The sequence below is a fragment of the Botryllus schlosseri genome, chromosome 2 (assembly GCF_051294905.1).
Source record: "Botryllus schlosseri isolate E-star chromosome 2, Bs_hap1, whole genome shotgun sequence".
NCBI classification, from domain to species: Eukaryota; Metazoa; Chordata; class Ascidiacea; order Stolidobranchia; family Styelidae; genus Botryllus; species Botryllus schlosseri.
The window spans coordinates 21,572,929-21,589,090 of record NC_137237.1 but is presented as its reverse complement, the minus strand read 5'-3'; the positions used below and the strand labels follow the sequence as shown (position 1 = coordinate 21,589,090).

The 16,162-nt window shown below is 40.7% G+C and overlaps 1 protein-coding gene across 1 annotated transcript; it reads left to right on the top strand.

Annotated features, from left to right (window-relative positions):
- The first annotated feature begins 1,129 nt into the window (after positions 1 to 1,129).
- LOC145434135 (uncharacterized) lies at positions 1,130 to 4,455 on the top strand. Its single transcript, XM_080311446.1, has 3 exons — positions 1,130 to 1,378; positions 1,450 to 3,379; positions 3,843 to 4,455. The coding sequence occupies exons 1-3, from the start codon at positions 1,195 to 1,197 to the stop codon at positions 4,060 to 4,062; spliced, it is 2,334 nt and encodes a 777-aa protein (XP_080167572.1). The 5' UTR covers positions 1,130 to 1,194; the 3' UTR covers positions 4,063 to 4,455.
- Positions 4,456 to 16,162: the final 11,707 nt, after the last annotated feature.

The window sequence follows — 16,162 nt, the reverse complement described above, 5'->3', positions numbered from 1 at the left end:
GATTTTACATGTAGCGGTTGGTCGAAAATAGGTAGACCTCAATTTTGGGTATTTCTGTATATTTTCCGTGTAATAAAATCAAGCCAATCAAGCGTAAGCTTGATATGATATTATCTAAGATGGAAGCTCAACTTTCGCATTAATAGTAAACTGCATGCGTATAGGCCTACAATGTTTCTTTTCCCCAAGAGCTCGTTTTGCATTCGTCTGGTCATTCATATCTTGGATTACAAAAGGGGTCTCGAACTGGAAAGGGTTGGGAAGCACTGCTCTATAGGTCATCACGTCAGCTGCATGATAACATATATATTAATCAAAGTCGCTAATCTGCACCAATTTCGAAGAACGTTGATCATAAAGATAGCTGATCCAGCAGAATACTAATCATGTGATTATAAACTGCTAATCGTGGTGTCATTTGGGTGGGGAACAAAAAGTTACCTGCTGAGAGAGAATGCTGATCGACTGATTAAAAACGATTGTCTGGTTGTTGAATGAAACGACAGACTACTGATAACGATACTGCGATCGTGACAGGTAGAAGGCGTTTTCTTGGTGACTCGGTAGAGCAGTGGTTCCCAACCCTTTTGCACCCACGAACCATTTCGAGGTTCTATGCAGTGCTCGGGTGCCACCTACATAAGTTACGCGCGCCGAAGGCGGTCAAAAATGTTTCCACCCAAAATAAATTGCTCATTTTAAGCCGCAGTATATGATTTCTTTAGTGGATCCATTTGGAATTCTCGAGGTCAAATATATTGAAACGGAATTTGGTTAGGTAAGAATCCCAATGCTTCATGACTAGATCTCTTCCCCGTAGACCGTCATTGGTGGGAGGTCGAAAACCTCGATAATTATTTTGTTGATACCGCGCCTATGCTGACTAAACAAAAATTGTCGACGCAGAGCCCATACGTAATTATCCCACATTATGGCTTCCTTGCATGCTGATTTGACATACTTTGGCTCCAATTCAGTTGATCTCGGTTCAATAATTCCCGTTATGCACAATATAACTTATATTTAGTCTGCCGACCGGTTTCGCAGCCTTCCGAAAATGTCTCGCGATCGCCCAAGTGATCACCCCTTATTCCTTCCCTAAAATGTCTGAGGCATCAGTGTGAACAATGCGCAACTGAATTTCTCTACAGTGTAACAGATTTACCTAACATCTATATATATCTAGTGACCACTATGCATATGTTAGCATCTGCATTGCTCGTGCTTTCGTCCACCTTGATAGCTTATAGCAGGCGATGCAACGAAGGCATTAATGCGACTGTATACGGCATTCCTCTTTACCATTGGGACGAAAGAGATTGTATAGGCGCGAGTAGCTGCTTCACGCAAGAAATCGGAATTGGGCAAAACACCCCGGGTAAGAATATGCAACAAACTACTGCTGATGATACAAAAATATAATTCATTATTCAATCGCTTTTATTATAGTTTCGATACGATACGGCGGATGTATATCGGGAGCTTACGCGAATCTACTCTCGTGTAAAGTGCTATTTAGCAACGACAGTAACTTAAACCCGGCGATTTTCTTGGATCTGGTGACGGACTCGGACGATTTCATCGAAAAGATGTCGGAAGACTTCCGAAAAAACCTGACTAAATATTCGAAACAGTTGTTCGGAATGCAATCCAACGATTTCATCGAGGGCGTGTTCGACTTCAACACAAAAATCGGCCTCAACATGAAGGTAGCCAGAAAACTGAAGCAACCGATTTCCAATTACTTCTCCACTATGTTAGAATTCCCTGGAATCGCCCCTGGCAACCTAAAAAACTACTACAGCCGTCTCAGATCGAAGGAGTACGAGTTGTACATCGCAATCGGAAATCTAAAAGCAAGTACCTCGGAAACTATCGACAAGGTATATTCGTTTCTTCAAGGACTTCCAAACGCGCCGGATAATGTTAGAGAATTCTTTAAAACACGAAAACACCGGATGTTACTTGAAAACGTACCAGGGCTGATTAGATCTATGATAATTAAAGACACAAAGGCTCTGCATTGGTTTGATGCCATGATTAACGCGCTGAGCAAACTAGACTCTAAGAATCTGAAACAAAGCGTCGCGGATATGCTGGTCGTCTTCAAAAAATCGATTGAAGTCTCGGCTACCGTGAAAGAGTCGGTCATTCAACCGATTTTCGATACTATCCCCGATGTTGTCGACGGTATTTCCAAAGGAAGCACATTCGAACAACAATCAACGAGCTGGGCGGTGTCAGTGTTGATGAAGTTCAGCAAGAAAAATAGTGCTACTAACTCGTTATCTTTGTCTATGAAACGGTTATTGATAGCGGTATTACCGCCTGGTTCGATCACAACACCTCCGGATTTGACAAATATGATTGAATGGTTGCCGGGTCTATTTTATACGTTTGCACCTGCACGTACCGCTGATATCGACAAAGTGTACATCGCACTGGATCAAGGAATGGATTCATTCAACTTCACATCTATAAGCCAGTCCGCGCCATTAGAAACTACTAAGATGAGCGAATTCTTAATCGACCTTATCCAGAAAATGAAACCGGATTTTTCCGACACCGATCGATTACTGATAATCAATTTTTCGAAAACATACTACAACGCCATGACTGCCAAGTACGAGCCCTACCTCGACAAGTTCTTTTCAACACTAATAACGGATCTAGGTCAATTTCCGACAATGGACGCCGGGATGTTACTGAAAGATTTGATGACAAATTTCGGCCAGGAGATTCCCCGCGAGTTATCACCAATGCTAGACAAGATACAGGATATCGTCAACGGCTTCCTTCAGAGACAGGGACCAGAGGCGAAAGTACTTACTATCATTGATACAATGCGGGATTTAGCTACAGAATATCACACTGAATTCCCGCAATCAAAATTTCCGACCATCGGTATGCGCTATCTCGATTTACTGACAAAACTAATTACTCAGCGAGCTCGCGCGAACACTACGCATTGCGATTATGACCCGGAATCGCTTCAAAAGTACTTCGAATGCATACAAGGTGCACAAATGAAGATGGTATTCGAAATGTACAAGCAGGGGAAGAAAGTGAGCTCTGTCGACGTCGACTTGTTCTTCGCTATTCTGGAGGCAACCGGTTTGACGTCCGATTCGTTCATAGCGAACGCGATATCTGACAACCGTACGTTAATCGCTGCGTACGCCCGACTGCTGAAGTCGTTGGAACCCGACGACGTAAAGGAGTTAGTGAACGACTACAACATGTGGCTGATGAATATATTCCAACAATCGGACAACTACGACTTCGACAATTTTATCTTGTCGATCAATTACACCACCAACAAAATAATTCACAAGTTAACGGATGTTATGACGGACGTGAGATATCTGCAAGCACCTGAGTAAGTATCCATAGAATGGATTGCTTTCGTTGCGTTCGTTGCGAATTACAGAAAATCGAGGATCATGCGGAATTGACGAAATATCGTGAAAGATATAGCTGCAGCCGTCTGGCTTACATACTTATAGCCGTGCCCACCTATAAATATGATGCTTTGTATGAAGACCAAAAGCTATAATTCTGCTATAAAAGAGGAGGGTAGCACTCACTAGATGTCGGCTATACAAGTATAATTAGTTTACGTAAAAAATCTGTTATCATCTATATATAACTGAATTAAACTATGAAATCGTAGCACTTTGTAATTCAGACGCGACATTGAGAATAACTCGTACTTCAAATTTTCTAAGTCCTGTTACAATATGATTCCTTACCGTCATAAAATTACAACTGTATGAATGCGAAAACGTACCGGCATATCAAATCACGGAAGGCAATGCCTCAACAATATTTTCTATCATTAGGTCGTGTCGGTACGTTACCTGCAACGAGGACGTTTGCAACACTCACAAATTGATTGGCTCAGTCACGGCAATGCGAAAGACGGGGACAAGAGGAGATGAAGCAAATACCCATGGTGTCAAACCGACCCCTGGTTCTGCTACGCCATTGAGCAGCCGCAACTCGTTCCATATAACTTTATTTATGTCTTTAATATTGGTCATGCATTTCATTTTCGAATAAAATGGTAATTTCTTTATATGCTTGGCAAAACACTTACCTTATCGCTGTTATAACCAACTAAGTCGTTACGCCACATATGCATTTGCGCAATTAATGTGACCTGGAGTAAAATTATCAAATCTCACGTCTTTTACTTGGTGCGCGGTGATTGAAATATTTTCGACCATTCTGTTAACGCATACTTCATGCAATAGATTGATACACGCTTCGTCATCATATATTTTTTCCACTTTTATCGATTCAAGATACCACAAGAATTGCAATACTCTGAAAGGATTCGGAGTCGAAGCGACTTGTAATATTCTATCTTAAGGACCGACTATACTTTTCATTTTATGTTAACTGAGAGACCAATTTCATGACGAAATAAACAAACGATCTTGTAGCATTTCATGTTGCGATACTAATTTTGTTGCCATGTATCAGTGCAATGCTTCTGGTAGTGATCACGGGTATAGCGTTGTGGTATAGAGCCGGAAATATGGGTTAAATATCCCAAGCCTCCCAGTTAGGGGCCATGCCGATGGTTTGGAAAAAATTATTTCGCAAATAAGCATATAATAGATTACTTTATTACACATATTTTCAATTTGAATATTTATATCGAGGTCCACGCGATTTCATCACACGGCAATTCATGATTTACTTAAGTGTATACCACCTCCGGAATAGCTAATTTACAAATGGGACTTTCAGCTGTCTACGCCAGGGGGTATACGACATGAAGTATGGAATTATAAGGCGTGATATAAGGTAGCACATTCAGGATGGCATAAAAGATGTTGTCTAATAGCCAATTTGCAAGCGGTAGCTTGATCATAATCACGTGGTGTGTCAATAGAATGCGACGATGAAGTTAAAGAAGCATTTGACTTTCTTTTAATTTGCCGTGGGAAATACTGACAAATTATTTGCTTCAAATGCTGAGATGTGTGGCCTATACGTACCGGCTATACCACATCGGCGCGTGTATTGATATAGATTTATGTGGCTTTGATTTTTCCCATGCAGCACATCCTTCTGCGCTGCATGCATCAGAGATTTTATCACAAAGGTTGTCTGGAGTTGTCTGGACTCTGGAGTCGGAACCGGAGTTGGAGTCTGTATATTGAAAATGTCTGGAGTTGAAGTCGGTGCTGGAGTTATTGGTAAAATTTACCGACTCCTCAGCCATACTTAGAACCGATCCTCTGTTCCCCCACTATGACTTAGATTTAAAATCACTCTACTAGACCCGAGTCAAAACTCTAAAAGTAACATTGAATCGTGACTAGTAACGTTGTGACTTGGTTACAACTCTAGGAAAGTCTGTCGGTGATGTTCATCTCATCCTCCGACGTACGTCAAAATTCAGCGAAATCACCCCATTCACGTCAGAAACATGGTCCCTCCACCTCCACTTGATACCTGATTATGTTTAAAGTGATTCAATGATTGAGCGCGAGCATTAAACGACGAAATGCAGTTTCGTGGCTCAGTAAAGCTCTCATACTACTCCCAAGCGCAATTTTCAGCGAATCGCTAATGAGACTCCGAATTAATGTTTTCAATCGCATGGCAGATTTTTAGCTAGTCCTAAGTGGAACTTCGATTCAGGCCGACACTGACCAGGTTCAGAATTACGATGAGGACATGCCGGCGCTGAAATCGGTCGTACATCACTCGCTCGTGAATCATTCATGTCATTTGATCAATAACGACGTATCGAGTCTCATGTTGGATGTTGCGACAGGTAAGTCCGTACCATGGTTCGCATGCTGTACCACCGACGCAGTCGGTAACAAAAGGCTACGTTCGTTTCGTAGAAGTATTCAGGTAGGTTTGTCTACTTACACAACTTAAGTGGTTCGGTTTCCGGATAATAAATGGTTTCGAGCGCAAATTGGGTGTTGCATGTTACATTATATCATGAAAAGAAAATATTGTTCGACTTGCGTCACTTGTGTGAGCCAGAGGGTAATAAAACCCTGGCGATGTAACAGATAATTCAAAGTTCCGAGGGTGTATATTAGCAGAGGTGGTCAAAGTAGTCAAGAAAGCTACTCAAGTAGAAGTAGAAGTAGCGATTACAAATCTACTCAAGTAAGAGTAGAAGTACTTCTTCCATGAGTCACCTAAAACTACTTGAATTAGAAGTAGAATTGACTGACTTTAAATCTACCCAAGTAACTAAGTAGTTTTGAAAACAGTCTTAATTCATTCGCATGGACTGTCAAAAGCTGCAAATGGAGCTATGCGGAAGGTGCAGAGAGCTTGATTCGTATTGATGCATCCCAGGAGGCATAAATTTTCGACAGAATAAGCATTCTTTCGTATTTTGGGATGCAAATTATAGTATTGATAGGAAAATGCGATATTGACCCTTTGTTTCCTAGAAGACCCCGTGTTAGAGAATATCATGGCATGGCGCCCTACCCAACATGATAAGGCCCCCAGTTTAGGCCAAGAGCAATACGGATAAGTTGTATAGGATACGGTTCAAACACTTTGCACGATTAGTGTACGTTGATAACAGGTATTGTGGATCGTAAAAGTTATATTTAATGTAGTTTTATTTTCGGAAAATAGCGTCACTTGTTTTTATGCTTCAACATGTATATTCTGCAGACAAAAGCACTGGAAGCAATTAGAACTCGAAGTATGATACTTGGAATTGAATGTGAAATACAAATACCACTTCTAAAAAGCGGAAAACATATTTCATGTCTTTTGTCCATAAAGCTTCAAAGGTGATCTGCTAAAACAGGTGTAACGTTCAAAAAAGCCGGATTTTCCAGATTAGCAGGACACGTCATGGGCTCCTAGATTACGAAATGATAGGTGATTGCTAGATTGCGAAACGGTAGTTTCAAACGTTATGGTGGGCCATATTTACTGTGATAAAATATTTGATATGGGCGACAATGCGATGTGAGCAGAACAAAGCAATCCGGTACCTATATTATATTCACTGATACTCTCGTGAAAACTTATTTGTCACTTCATAACTACTGTGCACGAAGCGCAACAAAATTTCTGAGCTTTACTTGACTTTTATGAATATTAAATGTTGGTACTCAGTGAAAACAGCCCCGAAATTCCTCAGGCTCAGGCTTTATTGGGGGATTAAACTACTTCTACTTGACAAACTGAAAATAGCGAAAAGTAAGTAAGTAGATCACAAAATATTACGAAGTAGAAGTAGAGAAAATCAGATCTACTTGAGTAAGTACCAGAAGTAGATGAAAACTACTTGAGTACTTCCAAAAAGTAGAAGTACTTCGTTACTGACCACCTCTGTATATTAGGGGTGGAGTGAACGTGAGGTTCACGTTCACAAACGAACCTTGGTAGGTTCTGCACTGCGAACCTTTTTCATATATTACAATTTTCACTTCATTACAACATCTTTGGTTGAAATTTACTACATTTCAACTGCGGGTTAGTATAGATTTCCGTTTTACACTCTGCTCAATATCAACGTAGCAACACTCAGACTCTGAATACATTGTCCGGTCTGACATATAGACCGTTAAGGCGTAAGCTTATATTCCTTTGCAAGTCCTCGTCGAAATCGTTGGCAAAGCGACGGAAGATATTGATTTTACGGGATTATTTTATCATTCGACTGCCCCAGTTGATACATTTGGCGACGCTTAGAAAGCCAGCATCTACTTCAGAATTGTGACATTTTGTCACCCGAGTCGCTACTAGGTATCGTGTACATTAATACATCACTTCACTGAAATTTAGGGTAGGAATTAGCAATATGACGTCACGTGATGTCATGAGGTTCACGTTCGCGTTCACACAGAACATTTCAAAACGCTTCGCGTTCACACGAACCTGAACCTTTCAGAGGTTCACACCATCCCTAGTAAATACCATATAATAGTCTCCATTTATCGTGATAGAACGCCAATACTATTTAATATTATTTGACAAGAAGTGTTTTAGGCCGATTTGTACAACTACTGGATTTTTAAAAAGCGCAACTAGAACTAGAACTAGAACTAAAACTACTCAATTTTTAAAACTCGCAACTAGAACTAGAACTAGAACTACCCGATTTTCAAAATCCGCAACTACAACTAGAACTAGAACTACCCAATTTTCAAAATCCGCAACTAGAACTAGAAGTAGTCAATTTTCAAAATCCGCAACTAAAACTAGATCTGCAACTACCCAATTTTCAAAATCAGCAACTAGAACTAGAACTACTCAAAAAACCGTTAGTTAGTTGACCATCAACTAACTAAATGGGTAGTTATTACAAGTCTGCCTAATGATATATAGCCTATAAATCATGGGTCTGCCCGAGTAGCTTTACTGGTAGTCCTACAGATTGCTGTAACACATATGGTATGAACACATGTGATAGACTTTTGTTTTGTGACTCACTGAAAATCAGGCGTTCTCCGAAGACTTGTAGATTAGCATAGGACAGACCTGGGCATTTTACGGCCGCGGGCCAAATACACACTATTCGTGGGAAGTGCGGAGAAATTTTGAAGAAAAATAAAATCTGTCCCAAAAGACCCTGCTTCATATTGATTTACGAAATGATTTGGATTCAGTTTCAAGCTTTTTCGATTTTGAAAACTTTTGTTTCACTTTTTGCAAGAAACATGATTATTTTAATGCACATCAAATCATTCAGCGTGCCATCAAAAATCATCCTCGCGTGCCACTTTTGACACGTGCGCTAGGGGTAGCCGATCCCTGGCGTATTCTATATTCAAGATAAAGTCGATATAATGTAGGTTAATTTAAGTCGGGATTATGACATAAGCACGCATTCACTCGGCTGATGCTGCGAGAAGACGAATTCGGAAAATCTGCCAGCGAAATTACGAATCAACAGAACGATTTTACCGATAAGCTGCACACCGCTCGGGATAGTGACCAAGCTGTAACATCCCATACATTTTAGTGTCCTTTAGAAGGACGTGTCTATGGGTTGGTGTGATCAAAAAGAGTTAACAATGTTTCTTGTTTACCATCGTTTTGAATAATTACGTGCGACTCCAAATTATTAATTGCGTAATAGTAACACAGCCACCCAGAAGCTTGTATCAACCACGTAATCCATTGCTTTCAATTCACAAATTATTAGAAATACATACACCACCGAATATAGTGAAAACTTTTGACTTAGCTAGCCAACGTATTTCCTGCCTGTCATTCTCAGAAAATAGTTTCCCTTCTGTGACGTAGCGGTTCCCAAGTCAGCAAAGGTTTAGAACCGTACAGAACTGGATTTCATTCTCCTAGTCAAAATATTAATTTCTATTTTATCCGAAATATCAGATAGTGAATCGACATTTGAAAAGAACGGGGCTTCGAGTTTGAAATGGGAGAGATTCCGACCTCAAAAAGCCTCCCGCTGGCTAATACGCCGCTGTTAGAAGTGATGGCTCTGAGCGTGCAATGGCTGCACAGTGCACATGCATCATTCAACAGAATAACGGCATCCCAATTCGCCCAAAACCACGACACGCGTTTTCTAGTTGTTCGGCAACTAATATTTGTTTTCAAATGTGCAACTATAACTATAACTACTGAATTTTCAAAATCTGCAACTACAATTAGAACTAGAACTACTCTGTTTTAGAAATCCGCAACTACAACTAGAACTGGAACTACTCAATTTTCAAAATCAGCAACTAGAACTAGAACTACTCAAAAATCGTTAGTTAGTTGACCATCAACCAACCAAATGTTCAGTTTGTACCAGTATGGTTTCATGTGATATTGAAAGACGAGCAAATGACTAATGTGCTTTATAAGCTCAGTGGGTTACCATTTGGTTACCCTGAAGCTCACAAAGTTTCAAGCTCATAAAAATCTCTGGTATCAACGCTTATGTGAAGTACCAGAAATGCTTTTTCAATTCAATCATTGGCGTATCTCATTCCCAATTGCAATCGGCACCATTTTTGACGCCCTGGATCTTTCAATAATAATAGCAGAGAAATATTCGAACGCTGGGCTGTTGAAGGATACAATTGATGTCTCTGTGGATGAGACTTTGAGAATGGCAACTATGCAATCAGTAAAAACTCTGAATATAGACTGAGAGACATCGGTATGCCCGACATAACTGGGATAGGGCACAGCAACTTCAACATAACATGAATTATGCTCGCAGCCAGTCCCAGACCCGTCTAGTCACCGTCTACTTTGAACTGCGAGCCTACAGGCTACATACGGTGTTAGAACTGCATTTATGTTACTTCACATAACTGTTGATACTATGCTTTATATGAGGGGTGGCCACTAGAAACCTTCTCGCGGGCCACGGGTTGGACGCCCCTGCTTTATATGCTCGAAAACTTTGCAAGCCTCAAGAAAACCAAATGGTAACTCACCAACTTTATAAAGCACATTATAGTCATGAGGGTGTCTTTCAATATCACCTCAAACCCCTGGTCAAAGTATAATTAAAAGCATCGTCGCTCTACTAGGGTGGATGAAGGCAATTAGATGGTTGTCACCGAATATCGCGAAAGACGTGAAATGACAATAACATAACATAACAAATACAATGACTTTTGATTGGAGGAAAAATTGTGATGATTACAATGAACCGAAGAGGAGATTCGTCAAGCATCCTTTCGATACATGAGCCGAGTTCACTACATATAATGAAGGATAATGTAATTCCACTGAAAATATAAAACGTCACAATTCGATTGCGAGAGGCTTATAGGCAAGGTTGCCACCAACATGGACCCAAAAATAAGGACAGTCGAAAAGTTCGATTAGCATTAAATGCGTTTTTGTACATATCCGTTGTGTTTATACGAGCCGTGGCATATCACATTCCAGAAACAACCTGCTCCAGCAACTCCTTGTTAGTATAAAGTGCTTCATGGATCTCACGACAGCTCATGTCTAGGTTTATTTTTACTCGGGACCGAAACAGCACTTCGTCAGCCCCCCCCCCCAAAAAAACACGTTGGTCTTGCCCCCCTCCCTCATGGAGTGATAGACCAAACTTTTTCACCTCGTTGTGATTAGAGGCGTCAACCAATATGGAAAAAAGCTGTACATCAAGTTTAGACAAAATCATTTTTTAAGCGTGGAGCAAGAACTCCAGTAACAATGCTTGTAGTCTAGGTCCTGCCCGAAGCAAACTTATTTGCGATGTTGGAATGGGGGAATATTGCTTTGAACAATTTCGATGTGCAACAGTTGGTGCTGAATGATTGCTGGTGTTCGCAGTATGGAATGCCCAGATACCCTCAGCCTTGTAGTCTGTGGTCGTTGGTGCTGATCGACTTGTGAAAAAATTATTCATCGACTGACTCGAATTAATCAATATGACACACTTTTTGTGTTTTGGGGTATCAATATGAGTTGAAATACCGGACTTTCCTGTGGTCTCCAGCTCCAGGTGAATGTCGCAATTGCAGATATTGCAATGTGCGAAGCACTCGCCCTTCAAGCTTCATTTGATACCTTTAAATTCTCTCTCATAATCGTCACGAAGAACATTTTTACACCTGCTCATTTTAACTACCAGATTTAGCCTCATTAGTAGCTAACACTAATTTAGATAAATTGATCAATGATTTATAGCTTTACTTTTTAACCCAAGTGTCGACGCCTTTTTTCAGTACGCAATAAATCATGCCTTCCCTACAGCTTATTCTGCTTTATACTAAACAGCAGAAGCCGGGTACTGCTGTTTACTACTAAAATGACGTCCGCTGCGATAGCTTGGTACAGCCGAAACTGCCACACCACTCACTGCCCTAGCTAAGCTATTGTACTACTTCGAAGTCAAATCAAGTGGTGCGTACGCCGCGGAAGTTCCTTTCATTCATGATGTCAAAAAATCTCGACGCATAACCATAATTTTAGAATACTTTGCAACACAGATACCAGAGGGAAATGATCGAAGCTCTGTAGTTGTCGAAAATAAGACAAAAGAAGGACGCCAAGTCGAAAATAAGGACATTTCTTAGAAATAAGGACGGTTGAGTTTTCTAAGACGTGGCCCTCCAAAATGAGGACAAATCTTAGAAATAAGGACGGTATGGAAACCCTGCTTATAGGAGTGCTGTAAAGCGAATAATATGATATCATAATATCATAATGCATTGTGAAAAATACGGTCACAAACTTCGTTTAAATTTTGATGAAATCTACATTGGTCCGACAAAACGTTCTTCTAGATAGGCCTATATTGAGTATCACTTGAGAAATATATATTTACCCGTATTTTACCTGCTTGTCAGTTTATTTCCTTTTCGTGGTCGTTGATTTGAGAGTACAAAGTATTCTATTTGAAAATTATCTCACCATCCTTTTAACGTAGCTATTTCAATGAAGTCGACTAATTTCCAGCAGATAATCTGTGTCATCAGCTTATCACCTTGCAAGCAAGATTTGGAGAAAATTTTTTTAACAGCCCTACTGCATAGTGCAGGACGAAATTCATTGCTAATTGTGTTTCGCGCGAGTCTCTGATGTCAGATGTTTTTCACTGAAGTAAAGCCAAAAATATCACCGACCGAATGACTCTTGAAGCAGGAGTGCGATTATGTGGAAATAACGATGTGGAAGTTACGATGTGGAAGTTTCGATGTGGAAATGCAATGCACAGCAATGTGCACTGTGAAGCAATAAGATTTACCCGATCAGGTTGAAAACCACTGCTATAGAGTAATAGACATATAAAGAAAACAATAAATGATAATTTCGCCATAAATTACGCGACCAGTGGCATTTCGAAAAATATCGCATGGGCCACACAAAACCATATCTCGCGGGCCATGGGCTGGAAACACCTGCGGCAGATGCAATACTAATAATTTCTTGCAAAACAGCTCTGATTCCGACCGACTAATATGACAACATCTGACAGTGTGGACATCGAGTTGGCACTTTGGAAGTTCGCTGAGCTGGTACTATCATCGCTTGTCTTTGTCGTCGTTAAGAAGACATTCCAAATACAGCTGAGCCAAGGGATCGCGCAGCACGTCGGGGTCACCAAAGTATGGCACTGTGTTCGTCGGCGTGTTCTCCTAGGTCCGCGGATTCCGCATAGATCAAGTTGACACGTTCGTGCTTAACCCCTGCGGTACTTGCTTTTTAGAAAACTACTGTACGTTTGTCTCTCGAAAAGTTGGAAAAGTATTGTTTGAAATTAGCTTTGTAGCGTCAATGGTTCGTGTACACAACGATCCTTTTATTAAATTCGTGTTCACATGAAGAAGAACCTTCTTTGAGGGGCTTGCACCATCCCGTGGTAATTCTAGCTGCACTATGTCAGTAACATTAGGCGAAACGGTTTTTTGTTTAAACAGCATTATCCACCTTCAAGACAAAATACAAGCTTGCAGATTCTACTGAATTACCGAGTTACTCAAATCATTTTCTGCGCTTGAAGTTTCAGGTCACGGTCTTTGTGTATCGATTTTCCTTACCGATATATGCCCTGTTACTGCCGTAACGTCCACTTTGAAGCTACTCTATTATTATTTTTTCATCCAAGGAGGTATTTGATTGAAAGACTATTCCAAGTCGATGCGACTCCTTTCGTTACCCGCTAGGGATGGTGTGAACGTGAGGTTCACGTTCGCGTTCTGTGTGTGAACCTCCGATATTTAGAGGTTCACGTTCACAAACGAACCTAGGTATGTTCTGCACTGTGAACCTTTTTCATATCACATCATCTTTGGTTGAAATTTATTGCATTTCAACTACGGGCCATTCAATGCATGGCGTTGGCAGCATAAAAATCAACACTAAAAGAGCATGCACCTTGACCATCTCAACAATTTTACTTGGTTTGTTACAAACGTTTGCTCGAAATATCCAGCTTTCGGTTTGTGAATATTTAGTGACTCTCTTCTGTGAGCTTGACCCGCAATCTCACAAAATCAAGAGCGAAATACACTTCAGCGAATGATGCTTATTCAACCAATTAACGAAATTGATGTCGTTGTCTGAGGTAAAAAATCTAGCAGGCGTACGGGGTCAATCTTAATTTCATATGTTTATTGTATCATAAAAACCAAATCCGTGCGATTGGGATGCTGGCTACTGCTGTATAACTTGTTAACCTCTGCTCAATATCAACGTATAGCAATACTCGGACGCCGAACGCACATTTTCCGGCCTGGCCTTGACCGTTAAGGCGTAAGCATCTATTACATTGCAAGTCCTCGTCCAAATTGTTGGCAAAGCGATGGAAGATACTGATTTTCTGGGGTGATTATATCAATTGATTGCCCCAGTTGATAGAACTGGTGACGTTTAAAACGTCAATATGTACTTTAGCATTGTGGCGTTATGTGGACCGAGTCGTGTACATTAATATATAGGCTATTACTTCACTGAAATGCAGGGTTGGAATTAGCAATATGACGTCACGTGACGTCATGAGGTTCACGTTCGCGTTCACACAGAACCTTACAAAAAGGTTCACGTTCACACGAACCTGAACCTTTCAGAGGTTCACACCATCCCTATTGCCCGCCATTGTATCGCAATCTCCCGGTGCTTTGGATTGATCAAAATGGTGATGAAGAAAAATCTAATAATCGTATTTGTGTGATAAGCAACGGTTCGATGATATTGCGATCAATAGTAAACAAAACACGGTGCAGAGCGCAAAGATAAACGTTACATCGACTCGCGCAGTTGCGGACATACGGACCGGGCTCCGTTAGCCAACCGTGTGCATTGGATAGTATTAGTCCACAAATATCCACGAAAACTAAACGGTGTAAAATAATAGGACAAGGCTGCACTAAAGGTACTGCTCCTGCTATAGTTACAGGCCTCGCCCGTCTCGGTAGTCATGAAGACTGGCGCAGCGCATGGATAGTAGATCTGATACTTACAATTTTTATAGGCCTACATCATTATTCTCAGCGGATGCCTAAATTTAATCTCTTGCTGTAACTAGCAAGCGATTAGGACTTAGAAGTACCTAGCACAGTGGTTCTCAAACTAGGAAGCGTGAAAGCATCTGAAGGGGGTTGCGAAGTCGCTTGAACGAAATGAAGTTTCGGAATGGGTTTAATTTGTAATAAAAAGTCCAAGTTTCAACAGCGGCAATAATCCTAATTGTATTACGATTTTAAATGTTATAGTTGCCTCGCACCATCCATAATACATCGATGCTAGAATCTGACTGATGCTGGACATTGCAGCGATAAGAAGATGTCTCAGAATTAGTAGTAACCAGTGAATTGATGTTGGTGTTCGTAGAGCTGATGCTTTTATGCTATGTTTGTCAAGCATCTGTACAAAGTGCATAGAAAGATACATAGTCACGGAGAAATATATTTTCTTAAGGTCATGTTATATGCCATGGACGGGCAACATAACGCCCGCGGGCCGGATCCGCCCCGCGAATGGATTTTGAGAGAGTTTCTACCCTGAAAGTAAAATTCTATTCTGAAAGTATTGACAAATTTTATGCGTCACAGAATGAATCCAAGTTTGTCAACCTGAGAAAGATAGACATGAAACTACTTGCTCTTTTCGGGTGTACATATATTTTCGACCATGAACAGTAACGAGGCATGGCTGCGTTCCAATATAACTGATATTCACGTGCAGTCTTTACTAAAGGTTCCTACAGAGGCTACCACATGCGGCCAGAGATCAAATAACTTGTTGACAACTGTGGCCGACCACAGATGTCTGATAGACTTCAACAGCTACTGATAATAAATTCATTAAATACTGTTTTTGGTCTCTGTGCTTTAAACTTAAAGCTTACATTAAAGACGATATGTTCCTTGTATGGGTGGATAAAATAAGATTAGTGCATATACTCTGTAATCCGGCCCGCCATGTGCTTCATATTCCCATAACCGGTCAGCCAACCGGAGAAGTTGCCTTCTCCTGTCATATGCAAAGTATAAAATTACTTTTGAAGAGCTTCTTGGAGGTACAGAACTTAAATAGACAATTGAATGGTATGTTCATATTGAAATGAATCCGAATATTTTCGGCTGACAGTCGTCATGCTTGCTGCTGAGCGAGCAAAGGCCATAAATTCTGCCATCGGCAAACACCTGTTGCATAATCCGATTTGTGCGAATAATTATCGAGACGACACATTTCGCGTCGTCGGGAGGGGCCGTTCACACTT

Bases quoted from the DNA above. Each gene is read 5' to 3' on its own strand.
- LOC145434135 (XM_080311446.1), top strand. From the start codon at position 1,195: ATGCATATGTTAGCATCTGCATTGCTCGTGCTTTCGTCCACCTTGATA. The intron at 1,379-1,449 runs GTAAGAATATGC...CTTTTATTATAG, and splicing joins AATTGGGCAAAACACCCCGG to TTTCGATACGATACGGCGGA. The intron at 3,380-3,842 runs GTAAGTATCCAT...TTCTATCATTAG, and splicing joins AGATATCTGCAAGCACCTGA to GTCGTGTCGGTACGTTACCT.